This window comes from Epinephelus fuscoguttatus, linkage group LG19 (assembly GCF_011397635.1).
Source record: "Epinephelus fuscoguttatus linkage group LG19, E.fuscoguttatus.final_Chr_v1".
NCBI lineage: Eukaryota > Metazoa > Chordata > Actinopteri > Perciformes > Serranidae > Epinephelus > Epinephelus fuscoguttatus.
This window is the reverse complement of record NC_064770.1, coordinates 2,433,921-2,454,233: the sequence shown is the minus strand read 5'-3', so window position 1 is coordinate 2,454,233 and position 20,313 is coordinate 2,433,921. Positions and strand designations below refer to the sequence as shown.

Below are 20,313 nucleotides of genomic sequence, written 5' to 3'. Positions count from 1 at the left end.
GTTTTTCCCTGTGATATCACAAATGATATCACATAGTAATGTTTTTCAAGGTATCAAAGTTATTGTGACAACACTACTTTGAAATAGTACTTTAGTTAACTTAGACCTTTTCTCTGAGTCCAGTCATTCAAAATGGCTCTTTACTGTATTTTGGACTGAGCCCCTTTCCGTGTGTTTGGCACACTTACTGTCATGTACTGCGCTGCATATAAGTAGTTTGTCATATTTAGTAGCTGTTTTGTTAGAACTGTGCATTCAAATAAAAAAAGAACAAAACTTGATCAAATTCAACAACTTTCATTTTTCCAAAAAGAGAGTCAGTACATTAAAAGTAAAAAATATGTGGTTAAAGTAACAAAAAAATAATAATTGAAAGGTCTTGAACAGAAGTGAGCAAAACGAACATGATGCAGACCAGCGCAAAAGAGGGTGAGGGACCCTGACGTTCCCACCTGCTCCAAAAATGAAATGATTTTTTTTTAAATTTTTATGAAATGAAATAAAAACATCTCACTCTTCTCTTCAGAGGATGAAGAGAGTACTCAGTTGTTTTGTGAAAGGACAGAGGGGAAACAATAATAAAGGAAATGGCAAAATTGAGTTGGTGATGGGATTGGACACCTCATCCCAGACATTTTGACCACCTCCTACCTCCCTCCTCCCATTATTCCTTTTCCTCCTCCCTTTACTCTCCACCTTGACCTCTCAAGAATTGCATCAGGTGTTACAGGTGGTTCCCAGTTATCGTATTAATTGTTGACGTATTTTTATCGATTAGTGCAACAGTATGTCCCCAGATGTCACGTCCAAATAAAGCTTGCTGCTTAGTCAAAACTAAATTAAACAAAGAAAATCAAAGAAAAAAGAAATGATTCCTAACCTATTTGAAGAGCTGCAGGCTGAATAAAGAATCCCAAATTGCATGTCTTAGTGGTTGTGAACAGAGCTCTATGGTTTGGAAAGAGGTGGAAACTCCACAAAGACAACCATGTTGAACAGAGAAGTTACCACCTCTGGACAAAAATGGAAGCACAGACACGACAGAATAGACTTTTCCCTGTTCGATGGTGGTGGTGGTGGTGGTGGTGGTAATGGTGGGGTAGCCGCTGAAGATTGGCGGTGTATGTCGCCAAGGTCAGGTAAGACATTAAAAAGATTATAGTTATCTGGCAGTGTCCTTCAGTGACTTGGATCAAGATTTCCTCTCTCAACGGCTTTTCCCATTCTGATTTTTTATGCTTTTACTCCAAAAATACAAAAGTATCATGATCACCTTTTTATAACATCTTATGTACAGGTTTGAATCTATAACTGAGCTGTGTTAATATTGTTTTGAAACTCTCTTGCTTTTCTTTTTTTGCTCCCATTTTTTCAAAGGTTCTTGAATCTCTCTCCTCAGTCAGTTGGAACACAGACAGAGGGCCATAGGTTCTTGTCCTACCTTTTTCTGCTTTTTTTTTAAAGTTTCACCCAATCACATCCCCTGACAGAAATGAACATTTAAAACCAGTACACACACACACACACACACACACACACACACACACACACACACACACACACACACTTGCATTCGCTTCCACTTCCACATACACATGCACACAGACACACCAAGCACATATGTAGCCAACAGGGAGCATCTGAGGTGTCATGGTCAGTGCACAGGTAATATATATTCACATTCAGAAAAGTTAGAGCTAGTTCAGGTGTGTGTCTATGGCTAGTATATCTTCTTCTGCCTCTGTACTGTAGATGGACCACAACTGATCTGATCTGACAAGTTCCAAACCAGGTGCCTTAAAGGAATACTTCACCTACAAAATGACCATGTGTATATAATAACTCACTGTGTGTCACCTTGAATTTGTCAAGAAAACGTAATTCTTCCCACATGCCTCCACAGCGGACGAAGAATCAAAAGCACACGGTTCTGATTAACTGAAGTAAATGGGGCCACACAACAAAACTATATCAGAAAATCAGTTTAAAACCTCACACAACTTGTCTAGCATAATACAAGACTCATTCGTCCATGATCAGTACTACGCAAACCAGGCTGTTCTCCTACAAAATTAATGTATCCAAATTCATACATACATTCATATCCAAAATCATACATACATCCCACGCCTTTTGAAAGGCTGCGATCATGTGACCAATGTGCTGACTGGAGTAAATAGGTAAGTACCTCAGTCCTGAGTGGTCTTGTAAGGTGGTAGGTTGGGTTGGTGGATGGGTGAAGGTGGGCTTTCCCCTGGAGTCGTGTGTCCGGAACTGTGTTAACTTTGATTCATTCTAAGGTATGTCCTTGTCATGTTTCATTTTAAAAGTAACCACAGTAACTTTACTTGCGTAAACTTAACCTCATTAACTTTACTTTAATTACATAACTACATGTGAAGGATGCAACACCATTTATGGGGCGCTAATTTGTAGGATATTATACGAATTGTTGTGCATGCATTTTTTGTAGGATATCATATGAACCATTTTACTAGAATACGTTGCACAAACATGATTTTTCACTAAAATATTACAATTTAAAATCAGTACAAACAGTCTCATGCATGGCTGAGTAACATGCTCAAGCCGGTCAGGGCGTGCTACTCATAGGTGGAAGTGTTTTAAAATGTAACATTTTTAGTGAAAATGCATGTGTTTGTGAAGTACTGAGCATATGACTAGATAAATGACACATGGATTATATTGCACAAGTTGTGTGAGAGTTTGTAAACTGATGTTTGATAAAGTTTTGCTGTTGTTAATTGTGATCCCCAATGACTTCAAGTCATGAAGAATGTTTGCCTTTCTTGGATTCTTTGTAACTGTGGAGGGATGTGAGAAAACCTTTTTTTTTTTTTTTTCACGATTTCAACCTAACACACAGTGAGTTATCATTATGCAAATGGTCATTTTGCAGGTGTAGTTTTCTTTTCAAAGCTCACTCTCATGTGTCTTCTTTGTGGCTGAGAAACTTAATTTCCTCAGCACTTAAAGCCCTCCCACAATTTTTGATACTTCGTGATTATGTCATCACAATAAGGCAGGAGAGGGAGATCCTTCAGGACACAGGGCTGGCCAGTAGCAGTGATATTGGCCAGTCACAGCGACATTATGTGACCTGCAGAAGAATGATTAGTATCACCCCGTCTGATGACATTAGGTCAGTAAATCCAGCATCCAGTGGCTTGCCTGCTCACCGTGTGCACTGTAGGACCCCCTCACGAGTTAACACCTTTCCCCATTGGCCAATATTTTAGACAACAGCTGCTCCAATCACACTTCAGGACGACAGACAGCATGTTTCTCACCTAAAAAAGGCAAAATGGCACTTGACCCATTCCCCTCTAGAGCAGCAGTTTATCTCTCTCTGCCGTGAAAAAACACACTGTCATCCTGAGCTCATTCAACCATCATCAAAAACAAACAAAAAAAAAAACAGAAAAAAACAAGCAACAAGACAATACCTAATAAAAAAAAACCCAAAATACTTTTTTTCTTTAAAAAAATAAAAAATATTGAGGACTATCAGCTCTTTCATTTTCTTCTTATATAAAACACCAGCAAGCAAAAAAAAAGAGTTAGGAATACTGAGGTAACTTTACCCTGAGGTAGGTTTTTTCTTTTTCATCTCTTCTCTAATCTGTTCTAATCTTGGTGAGAGTGTCCAGGCATAGACCCCGCCCCTCATTATCATATGCAGGCAGGGTCTGGAGGCTCCACCCACAGGCCTTTGGCAGATTGGGAGAGAGAACAAGGAAGCTGCCCCACTTCAGTCAGATTTTACCTTCTCTAAGCTCAAGGCAAGGAGCTTTGGAAGACTTGGCGCTGGGACAAGGCCTGTCTTTCACATCCTTATATTGATACAAGCATTAAAGCATTCATTTGTTGTCCAAATGAATAAAGATGACTTCAATGCATGGATGGCCTTAAGGACCCCAGCTCCTCTGAGGAGAAAGCCATCCTGTCCAAGTCTGGTCTCAAGTATTCAGCGCTGAAAGAAGGCGATGAGCAGAAAGTCTCAGACACACTTTGTCTGTCTGTCATTACCAAACTTACTCATACAGGTGTAGCAAAACCTCACACCTGACTCACTGCCCTTAATACATTCCCCAGAGGGGCCGGGCTAACTCACATATCATATATATATAATATATATAAAATATGCCGTTTAAGGTGCGGGCCGCTAGCCAGCTAGCATAGCTGCTGGTTGCTTCTATCAAGTTGTTTCATAACGCATTCTCATGTGTGAGCTAAGCCGCTGCAATAGAACTGCAGGACCAGCTGCGGCCTCCGCTCCTCTTACTGTCTCTTGCTGTGCCTTCCGCCACACAGCTAAGTGGAAGAGCCTCAGTGCCTCCGCAGCCCCCAGCCTTGTTGTAGGCTACGTTATGCTACATATCATAGACAAGGGACTGGGAAATATACAGAAGACCCCTTTTAAAAAAGGCAAGGTGGCCAGACACAGCATTTCTTAACATTTACATGAAGATTATATATTTACAACCTCATCATTTCTCCTTTTTTCCTTTTTTTCTTCTAAATTCTCCCCTTTTCGGAGAGGTCTTTAAAGAGCAGTGTTAACATCTGCGGCCCCTCTTGTAGACTTTCATTGGCTCGGAGGTTAGGGGTGGGTGGGTTTAATGCAAGGTCTATCACCCAACCCTCCCTCCGCCACTGCAGCAGTTTCCCTGCTCCCTCTCCCAGCTCTGCCTCACTGCATTCTATCAATAATAGCTCTGAATAAAACATTTCTATACATATATCTCTATGTTTTTAAAAAACACCCTTAAAATATAGGACTGAGTGCTGATGGTGAGAGAGGTCTGTAGGGGGCGACAGAGGAACAAACGGGCCCCTGCTAGTGTGTCTCACGGAACAAAGACTTGTCTCTGCAGCACATGTGAACCCATGTGGACATGTGTAAACAACAGCGGTAAGGCTTCAACCTTACAAGGAGAGTAATGTCTTTGTGTTGTTTGAACCTGTCTGATGCAGGATGTGTTGAAGCTGCAGCAGATGAGGAGCTGGCTGCAGCCCTACCAAGGCACACTAGGAGGACACCGCCCCTCCCTCTTTCCATCCCTCCTTTCCTTCATCCCTCCATCCTCAGTCAGTCTTTCTTCTGGCCTGGCATCTGGTTTCTATTCTCAAGTTTTGTTTTATCTTTATCTTCTTTTTGTATTCATTTCATCTTTTGATTTATTCATCTTCTCTCTTTCTCCTTAAAGAATGATCTGGCTATTGGGCATACTCCCTCCCTCTTTACATCTCTCCCTGTTTATCGCTGGGTCCGTGTGTAGCTCTCCTGTATCCGTCTGTCCGTCTGTCTATCTGTCCATGCATGTGTCTGTCTGTCTGTCTGTCAGGTAGAGGCCCCACGGCATGTGAGGAGGGTGTGGGACCCTCACTTCCTGCGTGGCTGGTGGTCCTGAGTCAGACTCTGCGTAGGGCTGCCCATCTCTGTGAAGCCCTGGGGATTCGGGCCGGGGCCCATGCATATACCACCTTTCTGAGGCTGTCTGACCTGGGTCAGTATGTCCCGGATCTTCCTCTGAGCCAGCTGGAGAGCAGATGACAGATAAGAATGACAAATGACAAACTGGAAGCTGCACGAGTCAGGATCTTTGAGTAAAAATATGTTTTTTATCTACAGTGTTGATACCAAAGAAGTTAAGTTAAATGTAACTAAAAACAGAATGTAATAATTTGCAAATCGTTTTTGACCTATATTCAATTGAATACAGTACAAAGACAAGATATTTATTGTTCAAACTGATAAACTTTGTTGTTGTTTTTTTTTTCTAAATTCGATACCTGCAACATGTTTCAAAATAATTGGGACAGTGGTAACAATAGACTGGGAAAACTGTGGAATGTTCAAAAACACTTGGAACATTTCATAGGTAAACAGGTTAATTGGTAACAGCTGAGAGTATCATCATTAGGTATGCAAGGGGCATTCTCAAAAGGCTGTTGTTTACAAGCAAGGATGGTGTAAGTCATCACTTTGTGAGAAACTGCATGGACAAATAGTCTAAGTCCAGTTTAAGAACAACATTTCTTAACGTTTTTTCTCTTGCAAAGAACTTATGGATTTCACCATCTACAATTCATAATACCATCAAAAGATTCAGAGAATCCAGAGAAATGCACATAAAGGGCAAAACTGAAAACCAACACAGAATGCCTGTGACCTGTGACCCCTTAGGCTGCAGTACCTTAAAAATCAACATGACTGTGTAAAGGATATTACTACATGGGCTCTAGAACAATTTGGCAAAATATTATCAGTAAACACATTAATGTTCATTGCTGCATCTAAAAATGCAAGGTAAGACTCTAATATGCAAAGTGAAAGCCATATATCAACAACATCCAGAAACACTGCTGACTTCTCTTGGCCCAAGCTCATCTGAGACACAAAGTGGAAAGTGAGCTGTGGTCTGATGAGTCCACATGTTGAATTGTTTTTGAAAATCACGCATGTCCTGTCCTTTGGGCTAAAGACGTAAAGGACCATCCACATTGTACCAGCTCAAAGCCAGCATCTGTGATGGTATGGAGGTGTGTTAGTGCCCATGGCATCATGGGTAACTTGCACATCTGTGAAGGCACCATGAATGCTGAAAGGTAATACAGGTTTTGAAGCAACATATGCTACCATCCAGATGACATATTATTCAGGGACGTCCTGCTTAGAGTTAAAAAGAGTACACCAGTCTCCTTGCTTGACCCACCAACACCACAAATTGGCGACAAGGGTGAGTACTGCCTTTTGAAACATGGCGGAAAATCTTTCAACACTACATGCTAGTGATACCTGCTAGGGGAGGCGCATGGGCAGATGAAAGGTGACATGCTGTCTAATTACATTGCCTGGGGACAGTTGCTTTTCTATACTCCACTGGATCGAGGTCTGACATTTGATCATGCTATGGCAGGACTGGAGAAGCATTTTGTCCCTAAGACAAATGTGTTAGCATTCAGACGCACATTTAGACAGCGTCTTCAAAGGACTGGTGAAATTGTAACACAGTATGTGGCAGCTTTAAGAGCCTTAGCTATGCCATGTGGGTTTGGACAGATGGAAAGTGAGATGATAACAGATCAGCTAATTGCCACTGCTAATCTCTGCGTTGTGAGGAAAAAGTTAGTCCTAGAGGAAGACCTCACACTGGACAAGGCCCTTGCAATCGCATGTCAGGTGGGGCAACGGTCAAGAATGCTACACTGCTTTCTTCTACCAGCGTGGCCCCGACCACACCAGTACAGGCTGTTGGTGCTCCAAACAACCATGTTGGGGGAGAAAAAAGTGCTTATTTACTACACTATTTGATTTAGTATTATATTTTGGTTAGAGTGGGACCTCCCTAGTGCAGTGGTTAGAGCACTCGTCTTCAATGCGAAAGACTGCTGGGGTCTGTGTCAGCAAAGGCATGCGGTCGGAAGATGGGAGGTTCCAGACATAAAAGTCGATTCATTATGTTTTGGTAAGTAATTATTTACACGTAATGCACTGCCTGAGGAAACCAACATTATGATGTTTGAAAACAGCAGGAGGCATTTTACATTTTTCTGATCATTGTGCATTATTCTGCATCAAAGAGTACTAAATATAGCACTACCTATATGCCTTTAATTAAGAACTGTCACTTTATAAATATTGTGCTTTAAAGGGTATTATGGTTTTGATTACACTGTTATTGTTAGTACTGTTGCAATAAGATACCAACAGATGGTGAAGATAAGAGCCTTGAGACATAAGTTACCTGGTAATGTTATGTTAATGTAGGCAATGTTTACTCATGCTTGTGCTTGGTTTAGTTCTATTGAATCAGAGGAATTCAATTAGGTAACAGAGGAGATGTTGTGTTTGCAGGTCCATGTATTATAGTTGTTGTTATGCTACCTAACCACTAAGTGTCACTGTGAGACTGTGTATACTAGAGAGATACAGGCGCTGACAAGAGGGGTGGCTGAGGAATATGCAGGAAGAAAGGAAGAAGTACCGATATATGCCAGGAGTGTTCAGTGGTGCTAAAAATAAAGAGTTAAAAAGAATACGCCAGTCTCCTTACTTGACCCACTGACACCACAAAGTTGACCATCAACCTTTTGGATATAAATTACAAATGATCTTCTGATTGCTTCAGACAAAGGACTTGTCTCTGTACTTGTTTTATTAGATCTTAGTGTGGCGTTTGACACAATTAACCATCAAATTCTGCTACAGAGACTGGAACACTTAATGGGCCTAAAAGGTTCTGCACTAAGCTGGTTTAAATCTTATTTATCTGATCGTTTTCAGTTTGTTCACGTTCATAATGAATCATCCTTACGTACTAAAGTTTGTTTTGGAGTTCTGCAAGGTTCTGTGCTCAGACCAATCCTATTTACTCTATATATGCTTCCTTTCCATCATTAAAAATCTCTCTGTAAATTTCCATTGTTATGCGGAAGATACACAGTTGTATTTATTGATGAAGCCAGAAGAAAGTAATCAGTTAACTAAACTCCATAATTGCCTTAAAGACATAAAAACCTGGATGAGCTCCAATTTCCTGATGTTAAATTCAGACAAAACTGAAGTTATTGTTCTTGGCCCCAAACAACTCAGAGACTCTTTATCTGATGACATAGTTTCTCTAGATGGCATTGCTCTGGCCTCTAGCACTACCGTAATAAACTTTTGTTACCTCTAGGCTGGATTACTGTAACTCCCTATTATCAGGTAGCTCTAGTAAGTCTTTAAAAGCTCTCCAGCTAATTCAGAATGCAGCGGCACGTGTACTAACAGGAACTAAGAAACAAGATCATATTTCTCCTGTTTTAGCTTCTCTGCACTGGCTCCCTGTAAAATCCAGAATTGAATTTAAAATCCTACTGTTAACTTATAAAGCTCTAAATGGTCAGACTCCGTCATACCTTGGAGAGCTCATAGTGCCATATTAATCCACCAGAACACTGCGCTCTGAGAACGCAGGGTTACTCGTGATCCCTAAAGTCTCCAAAAGTAGATCAGGAGCCAGAGTCTTCAGCTATCAGGCGCCTCTCCTGTGGAATCATCTTCCTGTTGCGGTCCGGGAGGCAGACACCGTCTCCACATTTAAGACTAGACTTAAGACTTTCCTCTTTGATAAAGTTCATAGTTAGGGCTGGCTCAGGCTTGCCTTGTACCAGCCCCTAGTTAGGCTGACCTAGACCTAGTCTGGACCTCCTATAATACACTGGGCACCTTCTCTCCTTCTCTCTCTCTCTCTCTCTCTCTCTCTCTCTCTCTCTCTCTCTCTCTCTCTCTCTCTCTCTCTCTCTCTCTCTCTCTCTCTCTCTCTCTTTCATGTCCTGTTAGTGCATCTTGTTAACACGGCCGTACTGCATGTCACTAACTCGGCTTCTTCTCCGGAGCCTTTGTGCTCCACTGTCTCGCAGGTTAACTTATATCACAGCGGTGCCTGGACAGCGTGACGTGTGTGGTTGTGCTGCTGCCGTGGTCCTGCCTGATGCCTCCTGCTGCTGCTGCCATCATTAGTCATACATATACTGTTATTTTACACATATGATTATTGTCACATATGTATACTATCAGATATTAATATATACTTTCAACATATTGTACCACAGTAGCCAGAATTATAATTATAATATTATTACTTTAATTAATTGTAAGCTACTGTCATTACCGTCTGTCCTGCACCTCTCTCTCTCTCTCTCTCTGTCTCATTGTGTCATACGGATTACTGTTATTATTATGCTGATCTGTTCTGTACGACATCTATTGCATGTCTGTCTGTCCTGGAAGAGGGATCCCTCCTCAGTTGCTCTTCCTGAGGTTTCTACCGGTTTTTCCTCCATTAAAGGGTTTTTTTGGGGAGTTTTTCCTTATCCACTGTGAGGGTCCTAAAGACAGAGGGATGTCGTATGCTGTAAAGCCCTGTGAGGCAAATTGTGATTTGTGATATTGGGCTTTATAAATAAAATTGAATTGAATTGAATTGAATTGAATTGAATTGAATTGAACTGAAAATGCCATCACTTCATACTTTTATCCTATTAGACATTTTTGTGAAACTTTGTCATAATTAGTCTATGAATTCTTGAGTTTTGGCCAAAAACATATTTTGTGAGGTCACAGCAACCTTAACCTTTTGACAACCAAATTCAAATCAGTTTGTGCCAGATTTGAAGATATTCCCTGAAGGTGTTCCTTAGATATCGCATTCACAAGAATGAGACAGACACAAGGTCACCACCAAAATCAAATCAATGTATTGTTCAGTCCCAGCGGTTGTGCCAAGTTTGAAATAGTTCCCTCAAGATGTACTTATTTTACGTGTGTCTGATATCGCATTCATGAGAATGAGAACAACAGACAACCCAAAAAACATAATGCTTCTGGTCATTGCTGTTGCCAGCATGGAGGCATAAAAAGGAAATGAAGTGTTTGATGCTCTAAATTTCCTGAGGGTGCAACCCGAGACCTCCCTTTTCATAACATGTCATCCTCGGTGTTGTCTCAACTTTTTGGAACGTGTTGCAGGCATCACATTCAGAATGAGTCTATATTCACAACAAATAAATAAATAAATAAAGTTCATCAGTATGAACAATAAATATCTTGTCTTTGTAATGTATTCAATATTGATATTCATATGATATTCATATCAGTCAAAAAAGATTAACAAATAATTACATTCTGTTTTTATTCATATTTAACACAGCATTCCAACTTTTGGGGAATTGGGATTGCATACCAGCACCAAACTGTAGACAAAGATGGCAACTAGCTGGTGAACACACAACAACCCTCAAGAGGAGCTTAAGACAAAACCAGAACTAAAAGAAGAGTGATAACTGTATTTCTGTTTTTTCAGATGGCCATGAACAGGACTCCAGATGAATGCTAAAGTTGTTCTTTGTCTGTTGGATGTATAAATAAACTGCCATATGCCATATCAACATTACAAGGTGATAATATGCCAGTATTGTGTTTACAGCTAGTTACAAGAGACCAAAGAAAATCAATCAGTGCAAGTTTAAGTTTGAGGAAAGTCTGAGGAAGGTTGACAGAAAGATTATAAGTGAGGATCACTGAGCTACATAAAAATGCAATGATGCTCTATGCCTAATACTTGTGTGAAGAAGGATAAGCACCTTTACTAAGAATGGGGCCCACATTCAAGGTACAACATAAGTCAGTTTTGTAGACAAGGAAGTTAAGCCAACAAGTACTATAAAGTTGACAACCAAGCAAAGAAAAATAAATACAAGCTATCAGTGCTAGGAATTATTACAGATGAGCTTCATGCAGCTGGTGTAGTGAGCATATCCTGTTGGACAGTGAATTAATGAATAAAATGTCAGATTGTTCAGTTGTATTTTGTGTGAATTACTTTTACAGTGTTGTATTGGTGTGATATGTTCCAGTAACTGGCTGTTGTTTTAAATGTGCAACACGCCACTGATTAACCATTAACACTAATTAGATGGACACTGCCATTATGTCAAATGTCCACATATTTCTTTATGTTAATGCTAGCAGGAAGTGGTGAATAATGAATAATTTAACAATAACATGAATTCATAGGTTTGTTACTAATATATAGTTGTAACTTTTCAGAGGACATGAATGGTTTTCACCAAAAGTGTTACGAAAATTTAGTTCCACTTCTTTAATTGACTAAGTAATATGTAAAGCCTAATTAGGCAACAGAGTAATAGAGTACCTGGCTGGCATAAAAGTGTCCATTGATCTTAACGATGACCTGGTCATTTTCATCAGGGGTCTGTTCCCGGGGGACCACCACCTCTGCCGCTGTCAGGTTCTGCAGCTCATTCACCTGCACACACAAATGTTGCTTACTTTCTGCAGAACACTGTATGCTTGAGGGCAAAAGGTGGTGGTGTGTGGTGAGAGTCAAGTGTTAAACACACCCCAGTGGGCAGAATCGTTGCTGTGACAACCAGTGCATGCTATGCAAGAAGGGACTGAAGCATATCTTTCAGGTGGCTTACCGTCTTGCCTCCTTTGCCAATGACTCTTCCTGCAGCAGCAGCGGCCATCTTAATGTGAGTTTCCAGTTTGACTTCCTCTTTTGGCCCAAAGAAATTCTCCTCCTTCAGTTTGCCATAGATTCTTCCCTGAGCCTGGGGAAACCAAGAGGGCAATAATGTATTTGAACTATTTGAATATTGTTACTTTATAACTGCACTTTGCTATGTCCACAAAGATACTATGCAAAGTGAGTGGAATGAATTTCAGTCCACTGGCAATATCTTGTTAGTGTTTACCTTAAACTGAGCTTCAGGGGGTCCTGTTACAATCACCATCCTCATTTTTGAGTCTGGAGTTTCAGCTGGGGCAATCTGGAGGAGAGCAGAAATCAGGTTCAGTTTGACACAAAGTCATATGCTCTTTAAAAAAAAGTGTCATCTAGTGTCGCCTTCATGTCATCAGAAGAAGACAGAAGCTCAGGGCATAAAAATCCCAAAGCACTTCCTGCTGCTGCTGCTGCTGCTGCTGCTGTGAGCACAAAGTAATAATTTCGGGTGGCGTCAGATTTTAGCAGTTGGACAATAAGAGGATACTTAAATGAGAGTCCTTGTAAAAATGACTGTGATGTGTTTCCATGTTCAAAATGTAGCATGTCAGCTCATTTTACAGACCTTAATGGAGGCTCCAGCGAAGCGGCTCAGCTGTTTGATGTGCTGTCCTTTCTTTCCAATGATGGCTCCCACTGCCTGTGCTGGGATATACACATGGACTGTCTCTTGCTCTGGAGCCTGAACACACACAAAGCAAACATTTCATTACAACTTCTGATCTATTATGGAACTAATCTCTTGCTATTGGGACTTTAGTCAGTGTCCCCCTCCAGTCAAAAAAGTGTTTCACTATACTGACTGAGCTTCACTGTGCTGAATGATGACTGTGCAGAGTTTGTTTTACATTCATCTGAAGAGGGTACATTTCTCTGAGCTCACCTTAAATCTCAGTTTAACACACAGGATGTAGAACATCACAACTAGTCTGAAGCCAGTTACGGTCCGGTATGCAACTTAAGCAAGTGCCACATTGAAACCTGGAACCTACAGGTCACATACACTGAAAGTGGACTTTTCAGTGAATTAAGGCACATTTTGCTTCCAGCAGTTACACTTTTGAAATAAACAATATTTGCATATTAATGCATTCTGGATTTTCAATGAGGGGAAGAGGAGTAAATGTAATTTTAAGAATTTTTAATGAGGTAATTGAACTTTTTTGTGGAAACTAGAATGACTGCCACATGGTTGTATGTCTCCACGCAGCAGTCAAGTTGCATTTACAGTTTAGATCCATGTCTATGTAAACATGGATGCTTCACACACATCTCATAATTAGCATGGATGAATTTTTGAGTTGTGTTGTGCATACAGAAGTACATACAGACATATGTATGGATGGACAACCCGAAAACAAAAAGCCTCCAGCCACAGCTATCACCGCCGTGGAGGCATAAAAACATATCAGACACGTCTTAAAACATGTCTGGATGGGATCTTGAACAAAATGCAAAATTATTGGTCTCTAATCAAGAACTGAAAAGATTTCTTTTGCCCACTTTAGGATTTTCTTAGCCCACTACATCTTCAAATGAAGCAGACACACACAAAAGATCAGCAAGCATAAAGTCATGGAGTTTCAAAAGACAAAAGAAATGCATCAAAGAAGCAGGCATTCTCACCCCGAAGCAACCATAGGGGGCACCAGTGGACGCGTTTCCAGGTGGGGGTGGGGGCATGTTGGAGGAGGAGGGGAAGAGGCCCAGAGCCCCCAGGTTGAGCCCAGGGATCAGATGGGTCTGTTGCTGAAGCAAAGACTGCAGGTTAGAATCCACTCATGAGGGTGTGTGTGTGTGTATGTGGATGTGCGTGCGCACACGTGAATGCGTGCAGACTCACATTCATAGCAGCAATATCGTTCTCGTAGGCCTCTCTGAGCTTCTTGGTGACCTCCACCTCGGCCCGACAGCAGGCTTCGATTGAGCCTTTGACTGTGATAGTTCTCTCAGGATTGTACAGTGTCAAGTCCTGAAGACTGCACAGATTACAAGGGGAGATAATCAGTTGGTCAGTAAGTGATTGGCTGCTGTCAAGTGTCTTAAAGTATCTTAAAAGTGTGTTATGTTTGTATTGTATCATACCCTATACATATTTTTCCATATAGATGTATGCACAGCATATGTATATATATTCATATATTACCTGTATATATTTAAAATGACCTTCTTATCCACCAAAATGAGGTTGAATTATGTCTCTGAAACATTAAAAGTCAGCGTGTGTGTGTGTGTGTGTGTGTGTGTGTGTGTGTGTGTGTGTGTGTATGTGAGAGAGAGAGAGAGAGAGAGAGAGAGAGAGAGAGAGAGCGAGAGCGAGCGAGAGAGAGAAGTCTTACGGGGAGATGGTGATCTTGGTGTCTGTGTCCTGTTCGACTTTTTTCAGGTTGCGTCCTTCCTTCCCGATCAGGCGTCCAACAAAGTTGTTGTGAGCCAGAATCTTTAGAGGAACTTCATCAGCACTGCAACACAAACCACTGGTCACTCATCATTTTAATCTACAAACTAAATATCTTGCCTCTGCCATCACAGTAGATAGAGCCTTCCTCAGGGAAACTGCCCAGGATGATGTTGATAGACATGTTAGATTGTTGATCAACACATACGTCTTGGTGTCTTTTGCCTCCTGGTGCATTATGTCTAGGATCATGCGGCAGGCGGCTGAGCAGCCTTCAGGGGTTGAGTGGATGCTGATTGGCTTCTCAGCAGCACCTGCATTCTCCTTGCGGTGTACGTCAATCCTGTAGAGTCAGAGAGAGATTAGATTCACTTTATAACATAAGTCTCCATGTTGAGTACTCCATTAGTTCAGAACAGGAGTTTTTTTTTTTTTTTGTGAAATTACATGACAACAAACAGAGTGATACGGGACAAATAAAGTGCATAAACAAACAAGTGTGTGTGTGTGTGTGTGTGTGTGTGTGTGTGTGTGTCTGTCTGTCTGTCTGTCTGTCTGTGTGAGTGTTTGGATGAGAGACAGAGGGTATGATATTAATATTATAATGTAATATAAAATGATATAATAACGCTATCGTTAGGTCCACTATGGTATACTATTATACACAACATAACTTAATACGATATGCTATAATACTGTGTAGAGTAATATGATAATATGATATAATATAGCATAATAACACAATAACATATCACATTCTGATATAATATAACATGAGATAGAAGACAACAAAATAGAATACAGTATAATAATAATAATAATAATAAAGATATGGCAAAGAGGGGGTATGGCCAGACTGCGGTATTGGAGAGGTGAGTGAGAGGCCCCCCCATAAGGTCCAAAGCGGGACAGCCAGAATCCCCAGCAGGAGACAGGTGAAGCGGGAAGCGAGACAGGCGAAGCGGGGACAGGAGTTATCAGGTCAACAGAGTCTAACACTTCACTGTAATATACACGCTCATCTGCAAATCAAATGACTATAATCATTAGTTATAAAAGCAACAATGTTGCTTTAATTTGAGAAATGGATGTATGAGGACATTTTCACATAAATGCACCACATTCTTATTATTGTGTTTTTATTTACTACGTTGAACATTGTTTGTAAAAGAACTGGCCATGTGGTACATATTTGGGAATAATATTGAAGCAGTAATCCTCTTCTATATATATTGTTGCAGAGCAAGGCTTTTTGATATTGCTATAGATTCATTTTGCACATGCTTCTTCTGTGTAGCGCAGTGGATCAATGCAAGATGCAATCATTTTTGCTTACATTATTGAGCCTTCAGGGAGCTGCTGATAAATAATTTACTTGATGAAGGCAAAATGGCCAAATTAAATTTAATTAGCATTGTGAAAAATGGGTAACTGTTATGGGCTGAGCCATGAACAATCATGGATGCCAGGGTTGTTTTTGTGAAAAGCTGTGTGCTTCAGTAGTCTACTGTTAAAGTTATAAGCTCTTCTTTTTGTTTGCATGTATTTCTGCTGTTATTTGTTTCTTCCACAGAACAGAGTAAACTGAGACAAGGGCAGAAAGTAATATAATTTTTTGGTTGCAGATGGTGTGACCTTAAAGTCCATGTAGGAAAGAAGGTGTTCGGTGAGACCCAGGGCCCTGTATTCATCAAACTGCAGGGTGCAGCAGACAACATGCTCTCCTTACAATGTCATGCTTTTTTTGTAACAGTGAACATGCAGTTTTGCAACATTAATGTTTCTGTCAGAACTTATATCTGCAGTAATCAATACATCTTTGTAAAGTTCATGAGGCTCCACAGTGAGAGTGGATTAAACATTTTTTTTCTACTGAATGCATGCCACTATGTCAACTCAGTTATAAACAGGTAAAGCTCTTATATCTCATCAATTTATTATTTATTTACTCAAAATTATAGCCAAGCTGTAATATTTGACACATATGTTCATGTTGTTACTGTGTATTTCCTCCAAAGGACATAGACAGATCAAAAAGGTCATAGAACACAAGAGACATAAAGATCAGTGACCACAGGAAACAGAGGGTTTTCAACAGGATTCCAAGCAGCTGAGTCAAAAGACGCATTATTTATCTATAACACTCGACAGATTCTACTACAAGACTGAGTTGAACACATGTACACAGAGATAAAGTGAGCACTTACTTGCTCTGCGTCTGCTTGGTGATGTTGCGAATAGTGGCTCCTTCCTTGCCGATGATGGCTCCAACGTACTGTGTGGGTACCAGCAGTCTCAGAGGGATGTCAGGGTGCACAGGTTTGGAGGGTATTCCAGAGCTTGGGGACCCACTTCGAGGCCCACTCCTGGGCCCAAAACCACGCCGGCCATTATCAGGACCCCGCTGACCTCCCTCTAACTCGCAGGTCTCATCAGGGATGTAGGAGACACGCAGGGCATTGTTCTCAAACTGGTATCCATTCAGCTTCTGGATGGCTCTGAGAGGGACACAGCACATGAACACAGGGTCATGTACAGCACTTGATATATATTTTATTTAAACCACTGGAATAGTTTTGTGCTGCACTGTTATTGGATTTCAGCCCCAAAAGGGCAGATCCCTTATGAGTTTGTGTCAATTTGTTATTATTACTATTAGGACTCAAGTCCCAGAAGGATAGAACCCTACTGAGTTTGTGCAGCTTTATTATCATAATTAGGGTTCAAGCCAAGGAGCAGGATCATACTGAGCTTATGGCAGTTTCTTAGGGTTTAAGCCCCGAAGGGACAAAACCCTTTTGAGTTTATTACAGTTTATTTTTGTTATGATTATTAGGGTTCAGGCCCTGAGGTGGCAGAACCATGTTGACTTTGTGCCAGTTTATTAGGGGTGCCTGCTGTAGAACACAGGCACAACCTATGACTTCTCCTTATACCCCTTCCATACCAAAATTTTGCAGAGAAACTCGTCTTGCAGCGTTGCCAGCATATACACAAAAAATACATCAAAACATTTGTAAAATTCAGGAATGGTGTGCTATGACTTTTCTCAGAGATTCGTCCAGCAGTTTTTACAAAATTCGTAAAAAAAAAAAACTGCATAAAATTTCCCATTCACAGTGTTTGGAGATCGTCTAGAAATTGACGTAAAATCACTCCTCTTTGAGGCCACACCAAATTGCCATAACTTTATGTAGAAAAATGATTCGAACTTTAAACTCCTCATGAGACTCTCAACTTTATTGGAGCAAATCAGCATTTTGATATCTAGTATGGTTTTTAAGAAATCACAGTTTACATTTTCTGTTTTTTTCCCAGAGATTTTACAATGGGTGTCTATGGGAGAGACCTAGAGTCATGGCATCATCATTAGAGTGTGGAGGAGCTGGGAGATCTTCTTAAAAAATTCTGAACAAATTGCTCTCTGTGCCACAATTTTCTTTCTACATACACAATTTTACCTTGTAGGAAAATTTGTGCTGGTCACTCACACTTTCACCGGCTGCACAATTAATGGAAATGTGCAGATAAATGTGTATAATGTGTATATGTGTATATAAGACTAAGTGCCTGGCACACCATATCTGCGTTACATAGCAATGGTGACAGCGGAGTCCTGAGGGAACTATTTTTGTTGGCGGAAGACAAATAAAATGCTTAAATTATCTATTTTGTCCTCATTTTTCAACATTTCTTATTCAGCCTTGCTTATTTAACTGTTGAACTGTTGTATAAAAGCAATATCACACTCGAGCTCGTGATGTTATACTGTACTTGTATATCATCACAGCTGTGATTGTCTCGTGATTTCCTGCGGCCTTGTGCCTATGACCAAATCACAGCCATGACAATATACGAATATAACATCACGAGCTCGAGTGTGATATTGCTTAAATATGTTTTGTTCTATGCTGGTTTTGTTGCATGGGAACACCAGAAAGAGTAGCAACTACCTTAGTGGCAGCTAATGAGGATCCAAATAAAGAATAAAGGAAACTTTTAAAGGTCTTCTTCACAGCTTTTTATCAGTCAGTACTGGCTTGTACCCTAGAGTTGTCACTTGTAGCTTTATTCAGGGGTTCAAGCCCACAGGGCTGAAACTGTTTGAAAAATGTTTTTCTTCAGAAATGTTTTTGCAAATTCTTGTGGTTGATGGTGTGGTCCATGTGGTCCTGTGGTCTATGATGGTACATCATAGACACATGGAATTTTCACCAGTGATTGGAAGTTGTGTGCAAATGCTGCTTAACAAATGTGATGTCGACGGAGAGGGGCGCTATATTTAATGACCAAAAATTTAATTTGGAAAGGCTGCAGCCCTTACATTGTAAAATCAGATTGACTTGAAATATGACAGACAGGTGCAGCTCTATAAAAAAAAAGCCTCACGCACCAATAAGGTCCACCTGAGTGGATTTTCCACCATGTTAAACTTTTTAAAAATACCCTATGTCAGATTTGTACAAAATTTTCTGTGGATCATTATTAGATGAAGCTCAGCAAAAGTTAGAAAAAGCTTGTTGATATATTAATGTGTTTCGAAGACAATGAGCAATGAACTTTAGAAGGAGTGTGTCTCAGCATATAAATAACCCTGACTCCATATCTGTTGCATCACTCATTAGAGGACTTGTTGAGATGTCAACATAAGTAGCCTACTAGCAACTAGGGCTGGGCATTGCCACTGATTTCCTGAATCGATTCGATTTCGATTCACACGGTTCCGATTCGATTTCCGATTTGATTCGTTCTGATATCATTTGACTGGGGATATTTCAGTTACAATTCAAATTTTTGCTAGTATGTTAACGAGATTCTCAGAAAGGTAGCACTGTAAATCTTACAAGGAATTATTTTTTACAAAGAATAAATTCAAAACAGGAATAAAACTGAATATTTTATGACTAAATTTCTAAATTTTTCTAGAGCAGCAACAGTACTATCAAAACAGCAAAGTCACAATATAAACTCAGTATCTCACTGGAAACAAATCTAAAATGTCAATAAAATAAATCATATTCCTGACATCAAAGTACTGAGTGAAGTTTAGTAAGAATGAAGAATACAGACATCAGTCAGTATCAGTCCTCCTGTCCTCTCTGCTCCTCCCTCTGCTGCAAGGGAGAGTCACTGCCTGCGGGTCACATTACCATTTATAAGTTTTAAGATTTGTGACAAACTAAGCTTAACCTTTAACAGTTGCTGGTGTTTCAGCTCGTTAGTAACAATTTGCTATCAGCTGGAAAGCTCTCTGTGCTTGTTTATAACATAATATTAGTGGCAGTGGATGAGATACTACGGTCCGATATTGGGTCTCTCAAATTAAGATTGATTTGAATCGGATGGATCAATTATTTTAACCCAGCTTTACCAGCAACATACCCTTAAGGTTTTAATCAAATCAACCAATAGGGGGCACCACAAATGCAAAAAAAGAAAGAAATGAATCATCATCATGAAACTTGTAGAATGTCTCCAGATAAGTATCTGGAACATACCCTGAAAGTTTAATTCAAAATGCCTAATAGGGAACACAACAAATGCAAAAATGGGTGTGACATAACACAAACCATGAATCAATGACAGTTTGTCCAGTATCACCAAACTTCGATTATTTTTATTATTTGTTTTAAATTAAGCTACTGAAGCATGCCCCCAGAATGTTTCTGCAACTGATCAGGTAAACAGAGTTGCCAAACAGAGTGTGGCCCAGCACAGTTTTGGACATAAATAAATGAGCATCTGTCTGATGTTCATAAAACCTGTTAGTTATGTTTATACAGATTATGTGAACCGTCAAAGGTCATGATCCTT

General features: G+C 40.2%; 1 protein-coding gene across 5 annotated transcripts in view; it reads right to left on the bottom strand.

Moving 5' to 3' along the window:
* Window positions 1-4,795: 4,795 nt before the first annotated feature.
* LOC125878820 (insulin-like growth factor 2 mRNA-binding protein 1) overlaps window positions 4,796-20,313 on the bottom strand; it is an 80,161-nt gene continuing 64,643 nt past the window's right edge. Inside the window, exons 6-16 of one of the 5 annotated variants that reach the window (XM_049560230.1) lie at window positions 16,707-16,997; window positions 14,708-14,842; window positions 14,441-14,563; window positions 13,945-14,080; window positions 13,732-13,850; window positions 12,667-12,790; window positions 12,292-12,366; window positions 12,016-12,147; window positions 11,727-11,840; window positions 5,506-5,563; window positions 4,796-5,144 (exon numbers count right to left, since the gene is read on the bottom strand). In XM_049560230.1, the coding sequence (XP_049416187.1) occupies window positions 5,110-5,144; window positions 5,506-5,563; window positions 11,727-11,840; window positions 12,016-12,147; window positions 12,292-12,366; window positions 12,667-12,790; window positions 13,732-13,850; window positions 13,945-14,080; window positions 14,441-14,563; window positions 14,708-14,842; window positions 16,707-16,997 (1,342 nt within the window). In that variant the 3' untranslated portion in view covers window positions 4,796-5,109. Of the gene's footprint in view, window positions 5,564-11,726; window positions 11,841-12,015; window positions 12,148-12,291; window positions 12,367-12,666; window positions 12,791-13,715; window positions 13,851-13,880; window positions 14,081-14,440; window positions 14,564-14,707; window positions 14,843-16,706; window positions 16,998-20,313 lie in introns of all 5 variants that reach the window. The other 4 variants (XM_049560228.1, XM_049560227.1, XM_049560229.1 and 1 more) reach the window with 4 other exon arrangements.